The 18,361-nt window shown below is 39.2% G+C and overlaps 1 protein-coding gene across 2 annotated transcripts in view; it reads right to left on the reverse strand.

The window, feature by feature from the left end:
• The window catches only part of necab2 (N-terminal EF-hand calcium binding protein 2), a 121,718-nt gene that overhangs the window by 37,719 nt on the left and 65,638 nt on the right, over positions 1 to 18,361 (reverse strand). For both annotated transcript variants that reach the window (XR_015094637.1, XM_086074231.1), the window contains exons 6-7: positions 12,805 to 12,941; positions 10,293 to 10,417 (exon numbers count right to left, since the gene is read on the reverse strand). Coding sequence is in view for 1 of the 2 variants with exons in the window: in XM_086074231.1 (XP_085930357.1) it covers positions 10,293 to 10,417; positions 12,805 to 12,941 (262 nt within the window). In the remaining variant the exon portion in view is untranslated. The remainder of the gene's footprint in view (positions 1 to 10,292; positions 10,418 to 12,804; positions 12,942 to 18,361) is intronic.

The raw sequence follows: 18,361 nt of genomic DNA on the forward strand, positions 1-18,361 counted from the left end.
TGAAATCCTTTTGGTTCTCTTCACTTAATTGAATATTTATATTCATTTTCATTTACTTTTCTTTTCCATTTGACTTAAAAATAAGAATTAATAAAAATTATTTGTTTGAATATGATTATATTAACGGTGCATTTTGGCACCTCCCCCAGAGTCTACAGCAGTCTTCGCATCTGCCTCGCTTTGATCTGTGCGGTGACATTTTAAAGATACAGTTAGGCAACCTGAAGCTTGGTTTTTACTTGATTGCAGCATGCTCTCATTGACTCACAAACGCTTTTAAATGCAAACATTCAATTTAGCTGTACTTAATTTTTTATACTGTACATGTTCAAAATTCACCCAGTTGGTTTCTTATACACACTAAAGTTGTGCTTTTCTGTAGCACACATACACATCTGTTTATATGCAGTCTCTATCCCAGTTCGATATTGTGACATTATGGCGTTACGAGAACATTTTGGCCAGATACATTTGTCCTAAGATTGGTCCTGTTCAAAATAGCAACAATCTTAGCAATTGAGTAAAGATACCCTCAGCTCAAATGTCCTAAACTTGGTCTTCACTCCACACCCTGGTCAGTTCAAACTAAAGATATCAGAGATCTCTACCACTAACTACTCTTGCCATATTTGATAATTTTACACTATTTTGACGTGTTACTGATTTTATGTGTTGTTTATGATTTGTAGTTTTCATACGGGATAGTTGATGTGATTGTATTGCATGTGATAGACATGTACTTGATGTTTAAATTGCTGCATTCCTGAACACTGTAAAAAAAAAAAATCGGCCCTGGTCCTCTAACCTGGTTAAATAAAGGTTTCATATTTATAATAATAATAATAAAATGTAATTTGTTTAGAAAGAACATGCAAAAATGAAAAAGGAAAAGGAAACTTTTTTTTTTAACATACCGGTACTTTTACTTGCCCAAATGATAAGGAGGTCAGGATGGTGGTTAAGTACACTTGCTGATCTACTATTCCTATTGTGTGTCTATTAACACCGTTTTTATAAATGATTGTTTAGCACACACAATTAAAGTGTCATTATTTCTATGTAAACTTATGCAAAGCATTGAAATATTAAATGGATAGTCTACTCCTCTTTAGTTTCCATAGCAACCACTTATAAAACACAAAGGGCAACTCGTTTAAAGGGATTTGTGTTGTGACTGAATGCTTGTTGTACTTTAGCATATGAGTGCGTATGGAAAGTGGAGATGTCAAATAGCTTGATGGCAAAAATGTAATGTACAATAAAGCATAGTAGAAAAAAATCTGCCAACTGTCACCAAGACAAGCCGACCAATATTTCTTTATCTGTGCTTTATGTACAGTTCAAAGAACAAAATAAGAAGAGTTCTCATGCATATCAATGACAATATCAGCAGTGCGTGCAACAGCGCAAACAACTTCTCCAGTGTGTGGAGCAGCTTCAGTTGATTAGAGTTGGTCAGCTGCAACACCTGTACCTCTAATATGCCTGGACTGTTGTGGGTTACTTCTACATAGGCTAGTGTTGATTAATGAATAATATACAGCTTAAAGCTAGATTAGTTGTAAATCTTAGAGCAAGTGCGGCCAGCACGATTAGAACATTGTTCGTTGCTCATGTTAATAAAACGAATTATCACGTGTGTACAAGCACACACACAGACGTACGGACAACGTGCCCAAACAGGACTTACGTCCCCATGTGCTGGGAAAACCCTGAACAATTAAATGCAGCTGATTTAAAACAAAAAAGTGATAATGTCGTGATGCAGTAAGCCATTGCACAGAAATACAATACAGCAAGTGGCTGCTCAACCTGGAGTAAGCGAGAGATATTTTTAGCTCTTCGATTCTCTTTCCCCCACTTCTCATCGTTCTCATTTTTTGATCCTTAGCCAATTCATCTGCACTCCACAGCAATTGCACTGCCTGGCATGTTTATCTTTCTCCTCATCAACTTACACACCTCCTACTGTAGAGTAGCTATATCACGAGCACAAAGGGATGGCATTCTGTGCTCCTATGTGCAAGAAACAAGACAAGACAATACACAGTGAGGGAAAATATGGGATTGATTCCTCCATCTATGTACGTTTTGAATAATGAATGTTGCATGTTTTTCTCATAACCTAAAGAGCTGCATTTTTTTTGTGTGTTGTTAAATGTTAAATGTACACTGTCATAATCGATGGGCTAAACATGTTTTATAGAAGGTTAGGAGAAATAAATAAGCATTGTATGAACATATGCGTCTTGATGATACATTTGATCGATTTCTAAATGTCATTAATACAATGATGTTAAATTAAACCAAAAATGTCAGCATTGGGAGACAAACGTGGTGCATATGGTGCAGGGCAGAAATAGGTCCGTGCCATATCATACTGTGCAGGATAATACCACGTTCATGCAAAATTAAAGATGCTTGACAAGCGTCCATATCTATTAATGGCATTTTTTATTTTTATTTTTTTACAGAATCGAGGCATGAGATGACAGGAGATTCTCACGCTTAATAACACACATTATTTTAATTGTCTGAGCAGGTGGAGGAGTATTTTGGTTGAAATAAAAAATGTGATCAGCAAAAGATACAAACAAAACTGCAGTACGTCAGATCAACATTAAGAGTATTTGTCATTTGATAATGACTTCACAATGGCAACCACAGTCATTTAAATATCCAGATGTTGCATTCAAGGTGTGTTCTCTGCAACTAATATTGAGATAACTGAGGGTGAAAAGCCATTCATGTGGCGAATGGCAAAATGAAACCTCATTACATCACCTGCAGCTGCCCACTTTTGCACAACGGAAATAGGGTAGCAGACAAGTGTGAAGTCCCTGCCAAATCATCAACGATAAGCATGAAATGTATTAGAAAATGTAATTGTCACAGGCAGAGTCAAGAAAAATATGTACTCATCTGACATTTTAACTTCAAAAGTGGTTCTCAACCCTGGTCCTCGAGTACCCCTTTACAGCCTGTTTTCCATGTCTCCCACAAGCAACACAGCTAATCAGCCAAGCTCTGCATGAAGCCTGATAATGATCTTCAGCTGTGTTGGCTGGGGAGACATGGAAAACAAGCTGGATAGGGGTACTCGAGGACAGGAGCTGAGAAACAATGTTTTAACTCATTCACTCCCAGCCATTTTCGCAGAAGCAATCCCCTTCACTCCCGGCTGTTTTACTGGATTTTAACAGATTTTGCAAGGCCGACAGAATATTGTGTTCTATTGCTATAAGAACATGGAACCGACCAAAAGAAAGATTTGAGTCTCGTCTTTCATCAGGCGCAAAAAGTATATTTCTATCTGTTTCCGTTTTGCATCAATTAGCATTAGAATATAGCTAACTTTCATTATTATTCACAAATCTATTTAGAATTGTGAGTAAATTAGTTTTTTTTTTCAACATGGCCCTGGATGATCTCTTTTCATTTGCTGCCACCTGCTGGCCGTTTGTGTCATAACTACCATTTTTTCCAACCATTCTTTGCAGTTGAGAGGCTGCATCAAAGCCTTCTGTATGTTCTAGCATAAAAAAACATAAAAATACCTCTTTAGGACACTTAAAACATTTAAAATAGAAGATATTTAGACTATACATTTTTTTGAGCAAATGAGCTAATATATAAAATAGTTATTTAAGGTATTTCTTTGCAATTGAATAACATGCCTGATGAAAAACATGTTAAAAACACCCGAACACAAAGTATTTTGCAATGTTATGTCTTAACTAGTTTATTAGCTGGTCTGTTGTTTTACTAATGTTAGCTAATAATGTACAGTAAACTTTCAAGATGCTTGGTGGGACTGAGAACAACTAACCTCCTTATTTTTCTCATGTAACAGGTACACATTCCCACAAAGACATTTTTTTCTCTTTATCTTCTTGGTTTTTTTTCTTTCTTTTTGCCTGGCATCAGGGATCCGTTTAATTTATTCACTTGTCTGTGTGTTTGACAGCAAGCTTGCGAGTAGGGGGCCCCATTAGGGAGATAGATTCCTGAGGCTTGACGTGCCATCGCAGTGTTGAAAGGGGTTTGCCATTTGTATCGTTGATATGGACCAACGACAGCCATCTCTCGGGACCCCTACTAATTATGAGCTAGCAACAGCTAGTAAGGGGCCCTAGCTATGTAAGGTAATCCTAACATGTAGTCTTTGCTGAGTCTAAAGTGGTGCCATTGTTTTGTCATTGATGAGAGGCAATGTCAGCCATTTCTTGAGGACCTCAACAGCTCTGACATGCCCCGTCAATGTAGAACTGAGTTATAAAGCTATACTGTACAGTGTTTAGCAGTGGCTAGAAATTTGTCCTTGTAATAGAATTTTGGTGCTGTAAAACTGGACCTTTATGTTACTGTCAATGGTGTGGCTCATCTCACACACATACAGTCGCTATATGAACACCATCGTGCCGGTGTGAGGGTCAAGGGCCAAACACATTTCCAGGAGTGGGTAATTTAAAGGCAAGACAAACATCAAAGAAAAGATGTCTCATTTTCCCCCAAGGGTAGGATTATCAATAACTTCAGAAGGTATACTGTCACACTTGGGACTATAGCGTAATAAACAGAGAATCCTTGTGTTGTCATGTCCATCCATCCATTGCTAGAACCGCTTATCTTCAATAGGGTCGTGGACTTTTGTCATGTTGTAAATAAAATACCGTCACTGACATTGTGTTAGCAAAGGTTTTTATACAAGACTCACAAACCAATAAATCTGAAATATAAACAACATAAAGGGAATTGACTTTCCACATGATTTATTATACAGCATCAATCAATAATCCATCCATATTGTGTCTAATACAACATGTCCAAGTGAGGTCAGGGTTGAAATCACTATTTGTTCGTTTCAAGTTCTTAACTGTCATAATTTTAGACAAATCTTTAAACTTTCGGTGATTGGTGTTTACCTAGAGGAAACTGGGGTCAGATTTCATGTCAGTAATCCGCATTCACTATTCGTATTGACATTAGTGACCGAATGATAAACTCGAAAGTGTTAGTCAATGGACCTGCCGTCATTGTCCAACAAATGAAAAATTTAATTTGATCAAAATTGTAAATGGAATGCACTTTATCTTGATCCTTTGTTTACAAAGCCATATTCACTTCATTGAAAGGTTTTGGAGTGTAACCTACACCGGTGCATTGACACGGTGTATCTACACGCGGAAAGGTTAAACTTTTTAGTTAAAAATAACTTCTTTTTTTAAATTAACCTCCAGGATCCCACGCCGTACCCTGGCCAACAGCAGAACAAAGGATGTTTATTCTCTTTGGTGCCATTCTAAATCCATGTCTGTTGCTGCTAGCCTCATCCTAGCCACAAAGCTAGTTTATCACTCAACTTTGCAAATTCCCTTTCGCTTGTTGCTAGCACGGTGTTAGCTGGGAAAATATTCCTGTTGCTTCCTGTGTATGCACTCCCCACGTAGATACAGCAGACATAGGTAGACAAGTCGTCCAAACATTCCTCTCTGATGACTTTATGCTATGAACAGTTTTGACTCTAATGGAAATAAATCTGGTTCAGCGTTCGTTTTCAGTGGCCAATTCACAACTCAATTTGAGTCACCACCGATTCATGCACAGCCCTATTTCTCATCAATGATTTCTTTGTGAGGACTGCACACTTCTATGTACTGTATAAAGCAGATTTATTGACATTTTAACTAGATTCTCATTTCCCTTTCCCCATTTTACAGTCCTACCAATCTCAGTGGGCAGCACAATCACAATTTAATATAAACAGTTTGTCGTTTATGTGAAGTGTATTTGACAAATTGTAGAAGTAAATGCTCTGTTCTTTCATTGTGTGCTGCAACATTGTTGTTGGAGGGAAATGAGGAACATCACTGTACAGACTCCCAATAATAAAAATATGATTTGTAGGCACTACTGTGCGCTTGCTTCATAACATACTGGTGAGCAAGTAACTTTTATGAACAGAACTTGTGTTTTACACACTAGTTGGTGCAAAGACGGATCTGCCTTGAACTGTTGTCGTAAAGTAAGTGATAACGAGTCATGACAATGTCTGGACTTCAGTGTTGACAGACGTAACATTGATGATTCCTTTGCTGCACATTAACTGCGCAAGCGCAATGTTACATTGTGACCACTGTGGAAAGATCACACCTCATTAAACCTGAGAGCTTTAATATTTGCCATATTGATCAATTGCTAAAGCAATAATAACTTTATAAAGAACTCTCCTATAAGGACATACAGTATTTACACCACAGAGATTAGGAAACTATAACGTCTGTGTTGTTCATCTTATATGAAAAGACATGGTGGACATATTCACAGCATTTGCCATGAAAATCAATAAGCAACTGACCTATATGATGATTCCACTGACAATCCTTCAGATGTTTCTACGGTTTAACTTGAGTCCACCTCTGGTACTTTAAATTGAGTGGACATGCTTTGGAAAGGTACAGACTTGTCTATATGCAGTAAGGTCCCACAGTTGCCAGTGCATGTCAGAGCACAAACCAAGCATGAACTCAAAGGAATTGTCTATAGATCACTGAGACAGAAGTGCCTTGAGCCACAGATCTGAAGAAAGCTCGAGAAAAAATAAATAGATAAATAAATAAATACATATATATATATATTAGGGGATAGGCTCCAGCAACCCCCGCGACCCTTGTGAGGACAAGCGGTACAGAAAATGGATGGATGGACATATTAGGGGTGTTAGAAAAAAATTGATTCGCCAATATATCACAATATTATAGCGCGCAATTCTCGAATCGATTCGGTATGCGGCCGAATCGATTTTTAACCATCAATTTTTTATGGGAATATTCAACAAAACATCTTACTTAGGGTTAGGATTTACACATTAAGCATGAAAGATTAATGGAACATGAAGCCTTAATATTTTATTTCAGTGCTGTTCAAACATGAAACAGACTGCAACCTGTTTGTTAAATGCAGTGGCTCAGTTATAAGCCTGAATTTTCAGATAAATAAATACATTTTCATACAAATCTTACAGTGTACATGTACAAGTTTACTGATTAGTATTTTCTAAATTTGAGTTAAAAAAAACCCCCGCAATAATCAATGTATAGATTCGTATCTGGATTAATCGGTATCAAATCGAATCGTGACCTATGAATCGTTATACGAATTTAATCACCAGGTACTAGGCAATTCACACCCATAATATATATGTATATATATATATATATATATTGCTGCTTTGAAAGTCTCGATGAGATGGCTTCTATAAGTTGTAAATTTAATAAATCCATAAATCAGGCCTATATTGTAGTGTGGCCACATGCAAGCCTATCCATTGAAAAAGGCACAAGGCTGCATGCCTTACGGCACCTTAAGATCACGAGAGACAAAATAATCTTGTCTGATTAGACAAGGACTGAACTCTTGGTGTGGCACTGCTCATCAGTCAACTGCCAATGTTAGCCCTTGAGCGAAGCATGTTGGTGGCAGCATCATGTTGAGATATTTTCCAGCAAGATCAGTCAGGATGGAGAAAAAGAGAATGAGAGACGCTTACCAATAATAGATAAACCAAGCTTATGGCATCACATTCTAAATTTTTTTTAAAAATAAATTTGACAATCGATCAATAAATAAATAAATACGTATTTAAAAGTAAAAGATCATGCGCATTGTCCATACTGGGTGATGTGCAGAGAATTCCAAGGACAAAACTTAAATAAGGAATAAGGCTGAAACAAAACAAAATATGAACATAGTGAAGTGATGTGAAGAATTCTGAATGCACTATTCATAGCAGAGAGGAGCAATTAGAAAGAGAAAGTGTGAAGAGAGTCTTGCATGTCCTCAAACTGAGTGGCCAGAATTTCTGTTTAGCTTCTGGGATGTGCATAAAAAAAGCTCTCTCAGTTTGATGCCCCAATCTATTTACCGGAAGTTATTCCCTTGATTTATAGCCATTCTTGTGCCCCATGTGGACTAATCAGCACAGCTAAAAAGATGTTAAAAAGCACAAAAAAGCAACTTTAAAGGATATATTATGGAAAAGTGCATTTTTATTAGGTTCTGATATGGATTTTTTTTAGGTTTGACAGTAAAATACAGATAAGTGATTAATAAAAAAAAAAAACAATAATACATAAAACAACTTAATGTAATGTAATGACGCTCAAGCCACTCAATTCCCAAAATGCATTGCATGTGTCTAATTCCGAAGTTACAAAGATGTAAATCCTTGTCATATGTGTGTGTTTGTGTTAAAGGTAGGTGCTTTTTGTTTTGATATAATAAACACATACAGTATGTATACATATTGAAGGAATGAAAGTTATGACATGATCTATTATGCTAAGTGTATATCACTATCAGTTATTGGCTATTTGTGTACATTATTGTCAGTTGCTAGGATACATGCTGGGGGTGGAAACAATTGGCAAATTTGCAGTTTTTGTTGTTGTCGCAAATATTAGGAGGGCTATAATTGGCTGATTTAATCTGCAGGCCTATTAATCTGTTGTGCCCAATTTTTTATTGTCTTGTAAATAGTTGGTGTCTCTGGAGTGCTGGTTAAAGTTCTAGTTCCACTACAGTCCGGCCAATGGACTACAGTATGGAAGCCAGCTAGGGTGAGCACAGCTGCATTGTTAGCATAAAATTACATTAACTTACAGTGATAACTGTGTCAGCTTCTAAAAACTGACACTTACTCCAATGTTTGTTCTTCGTAGCCAACATGGGGATGAGGAAGTATTTGATTTAAGCCATGTCAGGCTGAAGTCATTTGGCAGTCATTTGCTATCTTCTTGAGTGAAATTGCAATATAATGTTTAAAGGCACATGCTTTATGGAGTTATATGGTAAAATTAGCCAGCAGTGGTTTTGGTCAAGTCACCATTCATTTAGGATAAAACATATAGTGTCAAATTCAAAAGGAAAGCAGGGCTGCACTGGGATTCACTTACTTGATGCACAAATGAGTACTAGCTAACAGCATTAGCATCTGATGTTTTATTTATTTTTTATTTTTTGCATTTTCTTAATTGCTTAGTGAAGCTGAAGGGTTGTGCGTGTTGAGTTCTTGAGATTGCCGTTCACGGCGCATACGCAATCCGCACAGTAATTGACAAAGTGTATTTCAGCAGCATTGTGCTTACTCCCCCAAGGGAAAATAATCAATGCTGTCTTGCAGCTGCTCACATTTGTTTTGCCGTTTGCAGTTGCTTGCTTACATTTAGCGCCAAAGTACAGCCAGTCTTAGCCAAGATGTTAACAAAATATATACTTGCCATTGGAAGCGTGTGTGGCGGGTTTAGGGCTGGTCATTTGATATTTCATATACCTGCTCAAATGTAGGGGCCCGCCCTATCAAATGAGCTGCTTTGAGTGATTTATGAAAAAGAATATTGAAATTATACTTAATACAAAAAGGATGGCATTTTGATGATGATTTTGATGTTATTGAGACACATGGGAAATATTTAAAATTGTGAAAACATTGCATAATTTGTCTCTAAAGAAGCAGCTTAACCTAATTATTTGGTACAACCACAACCAAGGATGGGTCAGCGTTCTGAAATATTGTGCGCTTGAGTGATAAAAGGTAACTTTCCTACCAGGGTGGCAGCAGTCTGTATTTGTCACCCAAAAAAGTAAATGCTACAACTTCCTGTTGAACAACTTCTACACCAATCAACCAAGGTGTTCAGGTTTGGTGTGAATAATCATCACAACTTCCCGGAACTGCTCACATCCTCATCCTTATACACAGAATACATTATTTGAAGATTTATCCAAATAATTGGCTCTATCACAAAAAATCACGTTCAGTCAAGTACGCAAGCAGACAACGTGGGTTGACCGTTGCCACAGTGAAGGCCACCGAGGCTCACTCCGGCCAGATGGCCCAGTGCGTCAGAGGCTTTTTGAAAATGGAACAAGTCAGGAGCTAAATGGCTCTTTTAATTTGTTCAATTTAAAGTCAATTCTGGGCATTATAAATGTGTTATCACACAGCAAAAATTCACGGATGCTGAGCCTACACAATATTGTTTGAAATAACAAAGAAAATGTTGGAGTTGTGGTTACTCTTATCTTGATGATGATGTAATGTCATCTGGCATGGCCTATGACACGGAATCATGTGTGCTTCTGAGTTAAGTGGATGATAAACGGCTGAGTGCCAGTAGAGCATCCGCCGCCTAATGATTGTGGGTGTGAAGGTAATCATACAAGCACATGATGGATGGAACCAGCCATAAAATATAAAGAAGTGCTGCAGTGTGTGTGCGTGTGTGTGGCACCTGAGGCAGTGTTGATGGTTCTGACAGCCTCCCTTGCACTGATTCTGTTGTTAGGGGGATAATCAGGAACAACGTTGTCATGGTGCCTCTCTGACATCCGGGGACTCGTCTTAGCTGGAAGATGACTAAAATAGAATGGAGTAAATTATTGAAAAGCATTCATCTTGGCCAATTCAGAAAGCCAATTTTGCGTGCCCCGAAACACCATTTACATGCAGACGAAAGCCAAAACCACAAAGGGCATGTTTATTTTTTTTTAATAACTCTACATGCAGTATAGCAATAATGAGAAAAAATATATTATTTTTTCATTTTCTACCGCTTATCGCATGCAGGACTGAGGGTCCCTAATACTGCATGGTTGAGAGTAGGGATATTGGCGCAGATATTGGGCATTTTGATGAATATCGGTGTCAAAGGTAAATCTAAAACCATTTTAATCTCAGGGAACTATTTATTAAAAAAAATTGTTAACTTTATAAGGGATGCTGCTGACCCTGGGAACATTATGAGCCATTTGTTTTTGTTCGGCATTAATACAAAGAAGGTTTAAGATTTCAGGGTTTTTTTAATTGAAAGAAAACCCCAGCTATGGTATTTATTAGTGATGCACCGAATATTGTGCCACCGAAAATTTTTAATAAAATTAAAGCCGAAATAATATGACCGAAATAAATGCAAGCATGTTTGAATTAAACAGCCAACGCGAAGGTGAGTGTCATAATCAGGTATTTGGATAAAAAAAAACATATTTTCGCATGGTGAAAGAACAATTATGAATACAGAAGACATTAAAAATATGAAATTTTCTTTTCTACACAATCTACTTCTTTTTTTTTTTTACTTAAATTGTGCTTAACAGCACATTATTTTCCTGTGTAGAAAGTTCAGGAGATTTTTGACAAATATCTCCTGGAGGGATTTTGGAATGACCTTCCCTTAAATATTAGGCAACCTCCCTTTCTACCCACTCTTAAAACACATCTTTTTTCTTTGGCGTTTGACTTGGCATGAGACTCATCATTGTTTCAATGTTTTATGGTGCCTGCTGTATTTTAGTATTAATTTATTTACTTACCTACTTGTGTTATTTTATTGACTTATTCATTTACCAACTTAAGATATTTATTAATGTATTTGGTGTTATTTTTGTTTTACCCGGCTTTATTCCATGACTGATTTTTACTCCATGTACAGCACTTTGTATGAAATGAAATTCCGAGTTGAGTTGTTTTTGGTCTTTGAGTGAGCTCGGTAAATTTATTAAACTGATCTCTAGGAACGGCAACTGTGTCCGGCTGTCAGCATCAAGTGTGCAAATCATCACATCGATAAGACTGCCGTTTACTTCGCTGGATTTGTCATTGCGCTGGTGGCTCTTACGCCGGAAATCTGGCACTGTGCCGGAGTACTTTAAGCCCTGTATTTTATAATAATATTATAATTTTAACTAATTATAATAAATGCAATGATAGTAAAAATTGGCATTTTTTTTTTCCGCCATTTCGGTTTTCGGTTTCGGCCAAACATTTTCCCTATTATTTATTCATTTATTTTCCATTTAACTTTTTAAAATGTACTGATAACCTTGGGAGCTCTCTGAACAATTTTTTTTTAAATTTAAAATGAAGTATATTGTCTACGACTTGAAAAAAAAAAAACTTACATTTTGAAAAGTTGTTCAATTAGCGTTAATGATTTAAGACACTACAACAAAGTCAAGATTGGCATTTATACTTTAGAACATTTTGAAGCCAATACCCCCCCCCCCCCCCCCCTCCCGTTTTACTGAAAATGAAAATCGAGTTCAAACATCGGTTATCGGCCTCCTTGACTTCTAATAATCAGCATCGGTATCGGCCCTGACATATCAGTCTATATCTATTCTAGAGGTTTCCTTCCTCCAACACACCTGATTCAAATGGTTAGTATTACTATCAGGCTTCAGCGGAGCTTGCTGATGAGCTGATTAGTTGTATCTGTTATGTTGGAGGAGGGAAACATCGAAAACATGCAGGATAGGGGCCCTCGAAGACTGGAGTTGGTGACGCTTGGGCTAAAGCAGGGGTGCTCAAGTTCGGTCCTCGAAAGCCCCTATCCAGACTGTTTTCCATGTTTCCCTCCTGCAACACAGCTGAATCTAATGATCAGCTAATCAGCAAGCTTTGTAGAATTCTGATAACGATCCTGATCATAAATCAGGTGTGTTAGTGGAGAGAAACGTGGAAAACAGGCTGGATAGGGGCTCTCGAGGACCGAACTTGAGCACCCCTGGGCTAAAGTATACCCTTGACTGCTTGCCTGTCTATCACAAGGCACACACAGTACACAGTTACACACCTACGGGCAAATGTCAACTAACATGCATGTTTTCGGAATGTGTGAGAAAGCCAAAGAGGGAAAAAAAACACGAGTCATGTAAAGCTTAACTTTTCAACCATATGAACTGAAATATCCTACACACATATTTGGGGGGGGGGGGGGGGGGGTACACACTGCACTACAGGCTCACCCTGACTGGCTGTGTTGTTCATCAATGGCGTCCACAGCACTCTCCACAGAATTCAGTAGAGACTGGATCTGATTGGCTGATTCCTTCAGGAGGAAACGGGTCACAAACTGCTCCACGTTTGTTCCTCTCTCATAAACCTGTTCATAGAATAGATACAGTATTTCATTTGTTTGGAGGTTACATTTTTCATAATCCTATTTATTTTCTGTCATTGTTCTCTTTCAAGTTTCTCCTTTAGAGAAAACTTTTTTTACTTGCATCAACTTCATGAAAGACAAGATTAACAGCTCTCTACAGCCTAACCCCTTTTGGACTCTCTGCCTGTCAGATTCACTGCTTCAATTTTAGCCTTAGCGATTGTGCCAATACAAACAAAAAAGCCATAATTGTTATGCTATAGTCAGAATCTTATCATTTGGCCTGGGGGTGGATGAAATGGGGTGGTTTGTTTCTGTTTATATTCATAGAAAAAGATAATAACTAAGATGCAACATCGAGTTGCTTTCCATCCACACTGTCACATATCGCAATATTGAATAATTGTATCCAAAAGTATAAACTTTCTATTCATCTTTAAGTTTCACTGATCTGTAATAAAGAGAATTCACTGGCAAGCCCTTGTTCCCAAATCACTATAGTGGTCTACTGAGTTTTTTTTATGTTGTCTTAGCCAAGGGCTCTGCTACATTGTGGCCATGAGCGGATCATCCGGGTTGGCATAGGGTGCCACCCTAAAAAAAAGCTGCCACCCCAATTTGCAGCGACATATTTGACATTTAGGATCGAGAATGCAGCACTTTTTTTCTACATCTACTGCTTTTGTGAGCTCCACAAATGAGTTAAGAGACATGCTCACTGCAATGTCAGTCAAACTGAGTGGGACTAAAGGTATAGCAGTAATAAGAGTTGTAACTCCTGAAATTAACGTTGTTACATCAAAAAAAGAACCTCCATACCTGAGATAGTAACAGTTTTCTTACTTTTTTATTTGTATTTTATTTTTTATTTTTACCATGAATGCCTGTTGTCACAAATGTGTATGATGACCCAGATGTATGACTATTTTATGCGCTATACTCATATGAAGATTTTCAACATAATTACATTTTTTTAGTGAGTACCGCATACATTTCCAATTTATGCTGCTTTTTTTTGGTAATATTTAAATAAATATAAACAGCTCATTCTTTCATTCAACACAATCTATACATTTTTTAAACAAAATATAGAATATTTGGCAAATTAAGAAACGTGTACCATGATAAGTTAAAAAAAAATATTGACATTTTTCTCTTTACGTGAGTTGTGCCATCGGCTCCCGGCATGGATGGCTCTCGAGCACAGATAGCGTTGTTCCGCGCACACTAGGTGCACACAGCTGCTTAAAGTTGCGTTGATCACGTGTTCGAGATCATGTGACCATTCCCGATGGCTACCTCCGAGTTAAGGATAAGGCGACTGATGGCTGCTTCTCATGAAATATTGTGTTAGCCCTACATCGGAGCCTCTGAAATCTACTCAATAGGGAGCTGCTATATTTGGTGTATGAAGAGCGCATGCGCCGTGGATAATATCAGCGAGGATTTCGCGCCTGTTCCGCGCATACGTAGAGCCGGTGGCGCCTGAGTACAGAAATGATCAAACATGTTTGATACACTGAGGCACTTAGATGCTCTGCCACCATACATTTGAAATAACAGTCTACCCTAAATAAGTGCTGATAGTATTTAGCTGCAGAGAGAATATGTGAGAAAAGATTCGTATACATGTATAGCCTACATAAGAAAAAAAAACTGGCTTTTTTAAAGGTCGTCATTCTACTAACAATATTCGGATACTCTTTAACTTTATTAGTATGTCACAGCAGCATGATAAAAAGGCAGTTACTATATTGTTGGATGCAGAAAAAGCCTTCAAGTTAACTGGTCCTTCCTCTTTGCTGTTCTAAATAAATTTTGCTTTGGGAAGTCATTTATTCATTGGGTGTCAGTATTATATGATTATGGGTTGTGGGGGGAGAGGGGGCTGTGGGCCGGTGGGGTGCCTGGTGTGCCTGCCGTGCCCCGTTCTGCTGCGTTGGGCTGGGGGCACGGGCTGTGTTGGGGGGGGGGGGGGCGCTCCGGGCTCCTAGGTTGTGCCCTGGTGCTGCCGAGGCTTGGGGGGCCCTGGGGGGTTGTGCTTGCCCTGTCCTGGCTGGGGTCCACGGCTCCCCTCTTTGGTAGAGGTTTTTCATGCATGCCAGATCCACCACACCAGCATCTACTGAAATTCAAACACTTGTATGGGACTTTTAATAGGTTTCAGGTGAATTATTGAGCACAAACTGACACGCACGCACATAGGCACACACGCACACACACACACACACACACGCACATACTCCCGCACAAAAAATGAAAAAAAAAGAGAGAGTACAATGATGATGAATGTTGAATCGGTACCGAATGAACAATACTGAGCTCTCTCTCTCTCAAAAAAATAAAAAAATAAAAAGGATATGGTATTGGGTATTCGTTTACCCAACACACCTTTTGAAATTAATTGTATATTTGAATATACTTTTATATAATTTTGTTTGTTTGTTTTTTAAATAAACTTCTCCTTTGAAAGTTAGTCACAGAGTATTTTGGGGATACAGTACTGTATTGTAAAAGAGAGGTTTTATATTATTCAAAATAGACTTCCGAGGGCAACCAATTCATTAAATAAACAGAATAAAAAAAATAATAATCATTTCATACCCATGTTAAAAAGCCTGTTGGAAACACTCATGTAAACGTCATAATTGACTGCACTTGCACTCTGGAGAGCAGAGTCAACCAGTCATGTCAGCTTTACTGTCATAAGTCACAGTGCAGTGATTCAGGGAGACAATTAAAGTTCCAGTGTAGTCAGCCGTTCTCCGCTGCTCTCTAATCAAAGACAAACACTCCCAGGAGACGCACGTTCACACAGGCCGCATTGACTTCTATTATCTCAGTTGATGGCTTTCATAAAAAGGTACACACAGAGGTTCACCCATCATTAAACAAGCACTCCAATAGAGAAACCTACAAACATACAATCATGCAAAAGCTCTGTCACTTCCTGTTGAGACATTTTAAACGTAGCCATCCATCCAATTTCTTCTACTTATCTGGAATCTGGTCATATTGGCAGAAGTTTTAGTGGGAAGTCTGGAATTCTCTCTGCCCAGCCACTTCGCCCAACTTAGCCAACTGTGACACAGTCTCTACAGTTTGTCACAGGTCTATCCCGGGGCATTGCTCTGGTGGGACGTGCCCAGAAAACCTCACCAGGAAGCTGTCCAGGAGGCATCCTAATCAGATGCTCAAGCCAACTCATCTGGCTCCTTTTGGTGCCAGCGGAGCAGCAGCAGCAGCAGCAGCAGCAGCTCTTCTCTGAGCCAATCCCGGATGAACGAGATTTTTACCCTATCTCTAAGGGCGAGACCAGACGCACCGCGGATGAAACTTATTTTGGCTGCTTGTATCCGCGATCTTGTTCATTGGGTCATGACCCACAGCTCAGGACCGTAGGTGAGAGTAGGTGCACAGTGAACCAGTATATCAAGATCTTCGCTTTTCAACTCAGTTCCTTGACTGCTACAGACTGATACTGAGCCCAAATTACTGCAGACGCTGCATCAATCCGCCTGTCGATCTCCTGCTCCATTCTTTCCTCACTTGTGAACAAGACCTCAAGATATTAGAACTTCTTTTCTTGGGGCAGGACTCGTACCCGACCTGGGAGGTCACCCTTTTCTGACTGAGTACCATGGTCTCAGTTTTGGAGGTGCGCAACAGAAACACAAAAATGTTTAATGAACAAAACTTAAGAAAAAAAATAGGCTCTTCAAACTATCAAAAACACTTTAAGTAAAAAACAAAACAGATTCAAAGAAACAAACACTCAAACTAAATTTACATAGGCAGGACTACCAGGACGAGGGAGCGAAAGCAAACGAATAAACCGACAAGGACTGAACAGAAACCAGGAATTAAATACAAGCAAAGTATCGAGACAATGCGAAACGCATGGACACGACAAGTGGCTGAGGAATCTGATTGGTAGACATAAAGGACAGTCATTGACAAACAGGTGGACACAAAGCCATAACGAGAAAGACATGAACCACAAGAAAACAAGACATAACATGAAGCAAAACCAAATACAAAAGTGACCAAACACTGATCATGACAATATTTTAGCCATCAAACCGGAACTCATACCTGCACATTGGCTGCACCAATAAATTCTGTCCATAAAGGTTATGAGCAGAATCCGTGACAAAGGGCGGAGTCCAACCCTCACTGAAAATAAATCTGACTTACTGCCATTAATGTGGACCAAACTTTGACACTGGCTGTGCAAGGTCTGAAAAGCCTATATCAGTGTGTTTGGTACTCCATATTCCCAAAGCAGCCCTCACAGAACTCACCAATGGACATGGTTGAACGCTTCTCAAAGTCTACTAAACACATGTAGGCTGGTTGGTGGTTGTGCGAATTCCCATGCATCCTCGAAGACCCTGTCAAGGGTGTAGAACTCTTCCACTGTTCCACGGCCAGGACGAAAAACACACTGCTCCTCCAGAATCAAAGATTCAACTTCCCAATGGACCCTTTACAGAGCCCCTGAATACACCTTACCAGGGAGGCTAAGGAGTGTGATGGCCCTGTAGTTTAAACACAACAACGGGTTGCACTTCTTAAAAAGGGAAACCACCACCCCGGTATGCCAATCCAGAGGCACTTTGGATGATGTCCAAACTATGTTGCAGCAACATATAAATCAGGACAGGCCCACAACTTTCAGAGCCTTCGGGAACTACGGGTGGATCTCATCCACAGCCTTATCAAACTCCTCCCATGCTTGAGTTTTTACCCCAGCGACCACTAATGCTGCAGTGCCTGATGGTACCCATCAGCTACCTCTGGAGCCTCACAGGCCAAAGAGATCTAGTATTCTACCAGCCTTCTTCAACTTAACCGACTTCATCACCTCTGGTGTCCACCAACAGATTCGAGGATTGCTGCCATGACAGGCACAGTCCAACCCCTCTCAAGAGGACTGGTACCGAAACTAAACATACGTCAAGGCACCTCAAACTTGCACACAAGCTCAGACTCCCTTCCCTGCCAGCTTCTTTAACCGGGGATCGGCCCGCCAAAGTCCCCACTTTCGGCCGCTGTCCCGTTGACACTGCAACCCAACTCCCTTTGGCCCCTCTCACTGGCAGATCTCGCTTACCCTGCCGACTCTCCGTTCAATGGGTTGAAGCTCCCTTTTATCTTCACCCACAGCAACACTGTTAAAACTAAGGAGTTAACGGGAACTCTCCAAGCCGGCTGCAAGAAGGATTTGTTTAGTCTCTCACCACTCCGGTTTTAGAGCGTCAGTCCGGTCTCACGTCAGATAAAATTTGAAAAAATGAACACAAGCAGAGATTTACAGAAACTGTTTCCGAATAATTGTGGGAAATCATTAACACTCTGAGCCTGTGTATAGACAATTTTTGACAATTCTGTGCTTCCAACATTGTGGGAAAGGTTTG

The sequence above is a fragment of the Leptonotus elevatus genome, chromosome 4, assembly GCF_054856555.1.
Source record: "Leptonotus elevatus isolate MCC_2025b chromosome 4, RoL_Lele_1.0, whole genome shotgun sequence".
Classification (NCBI taxonomy): Eukaryota; Metazoa; Chordata; class Actinopteri; order Syngnathiformes; family Syngnathidae; genus Leptonotus; species Leptonotus elevatus.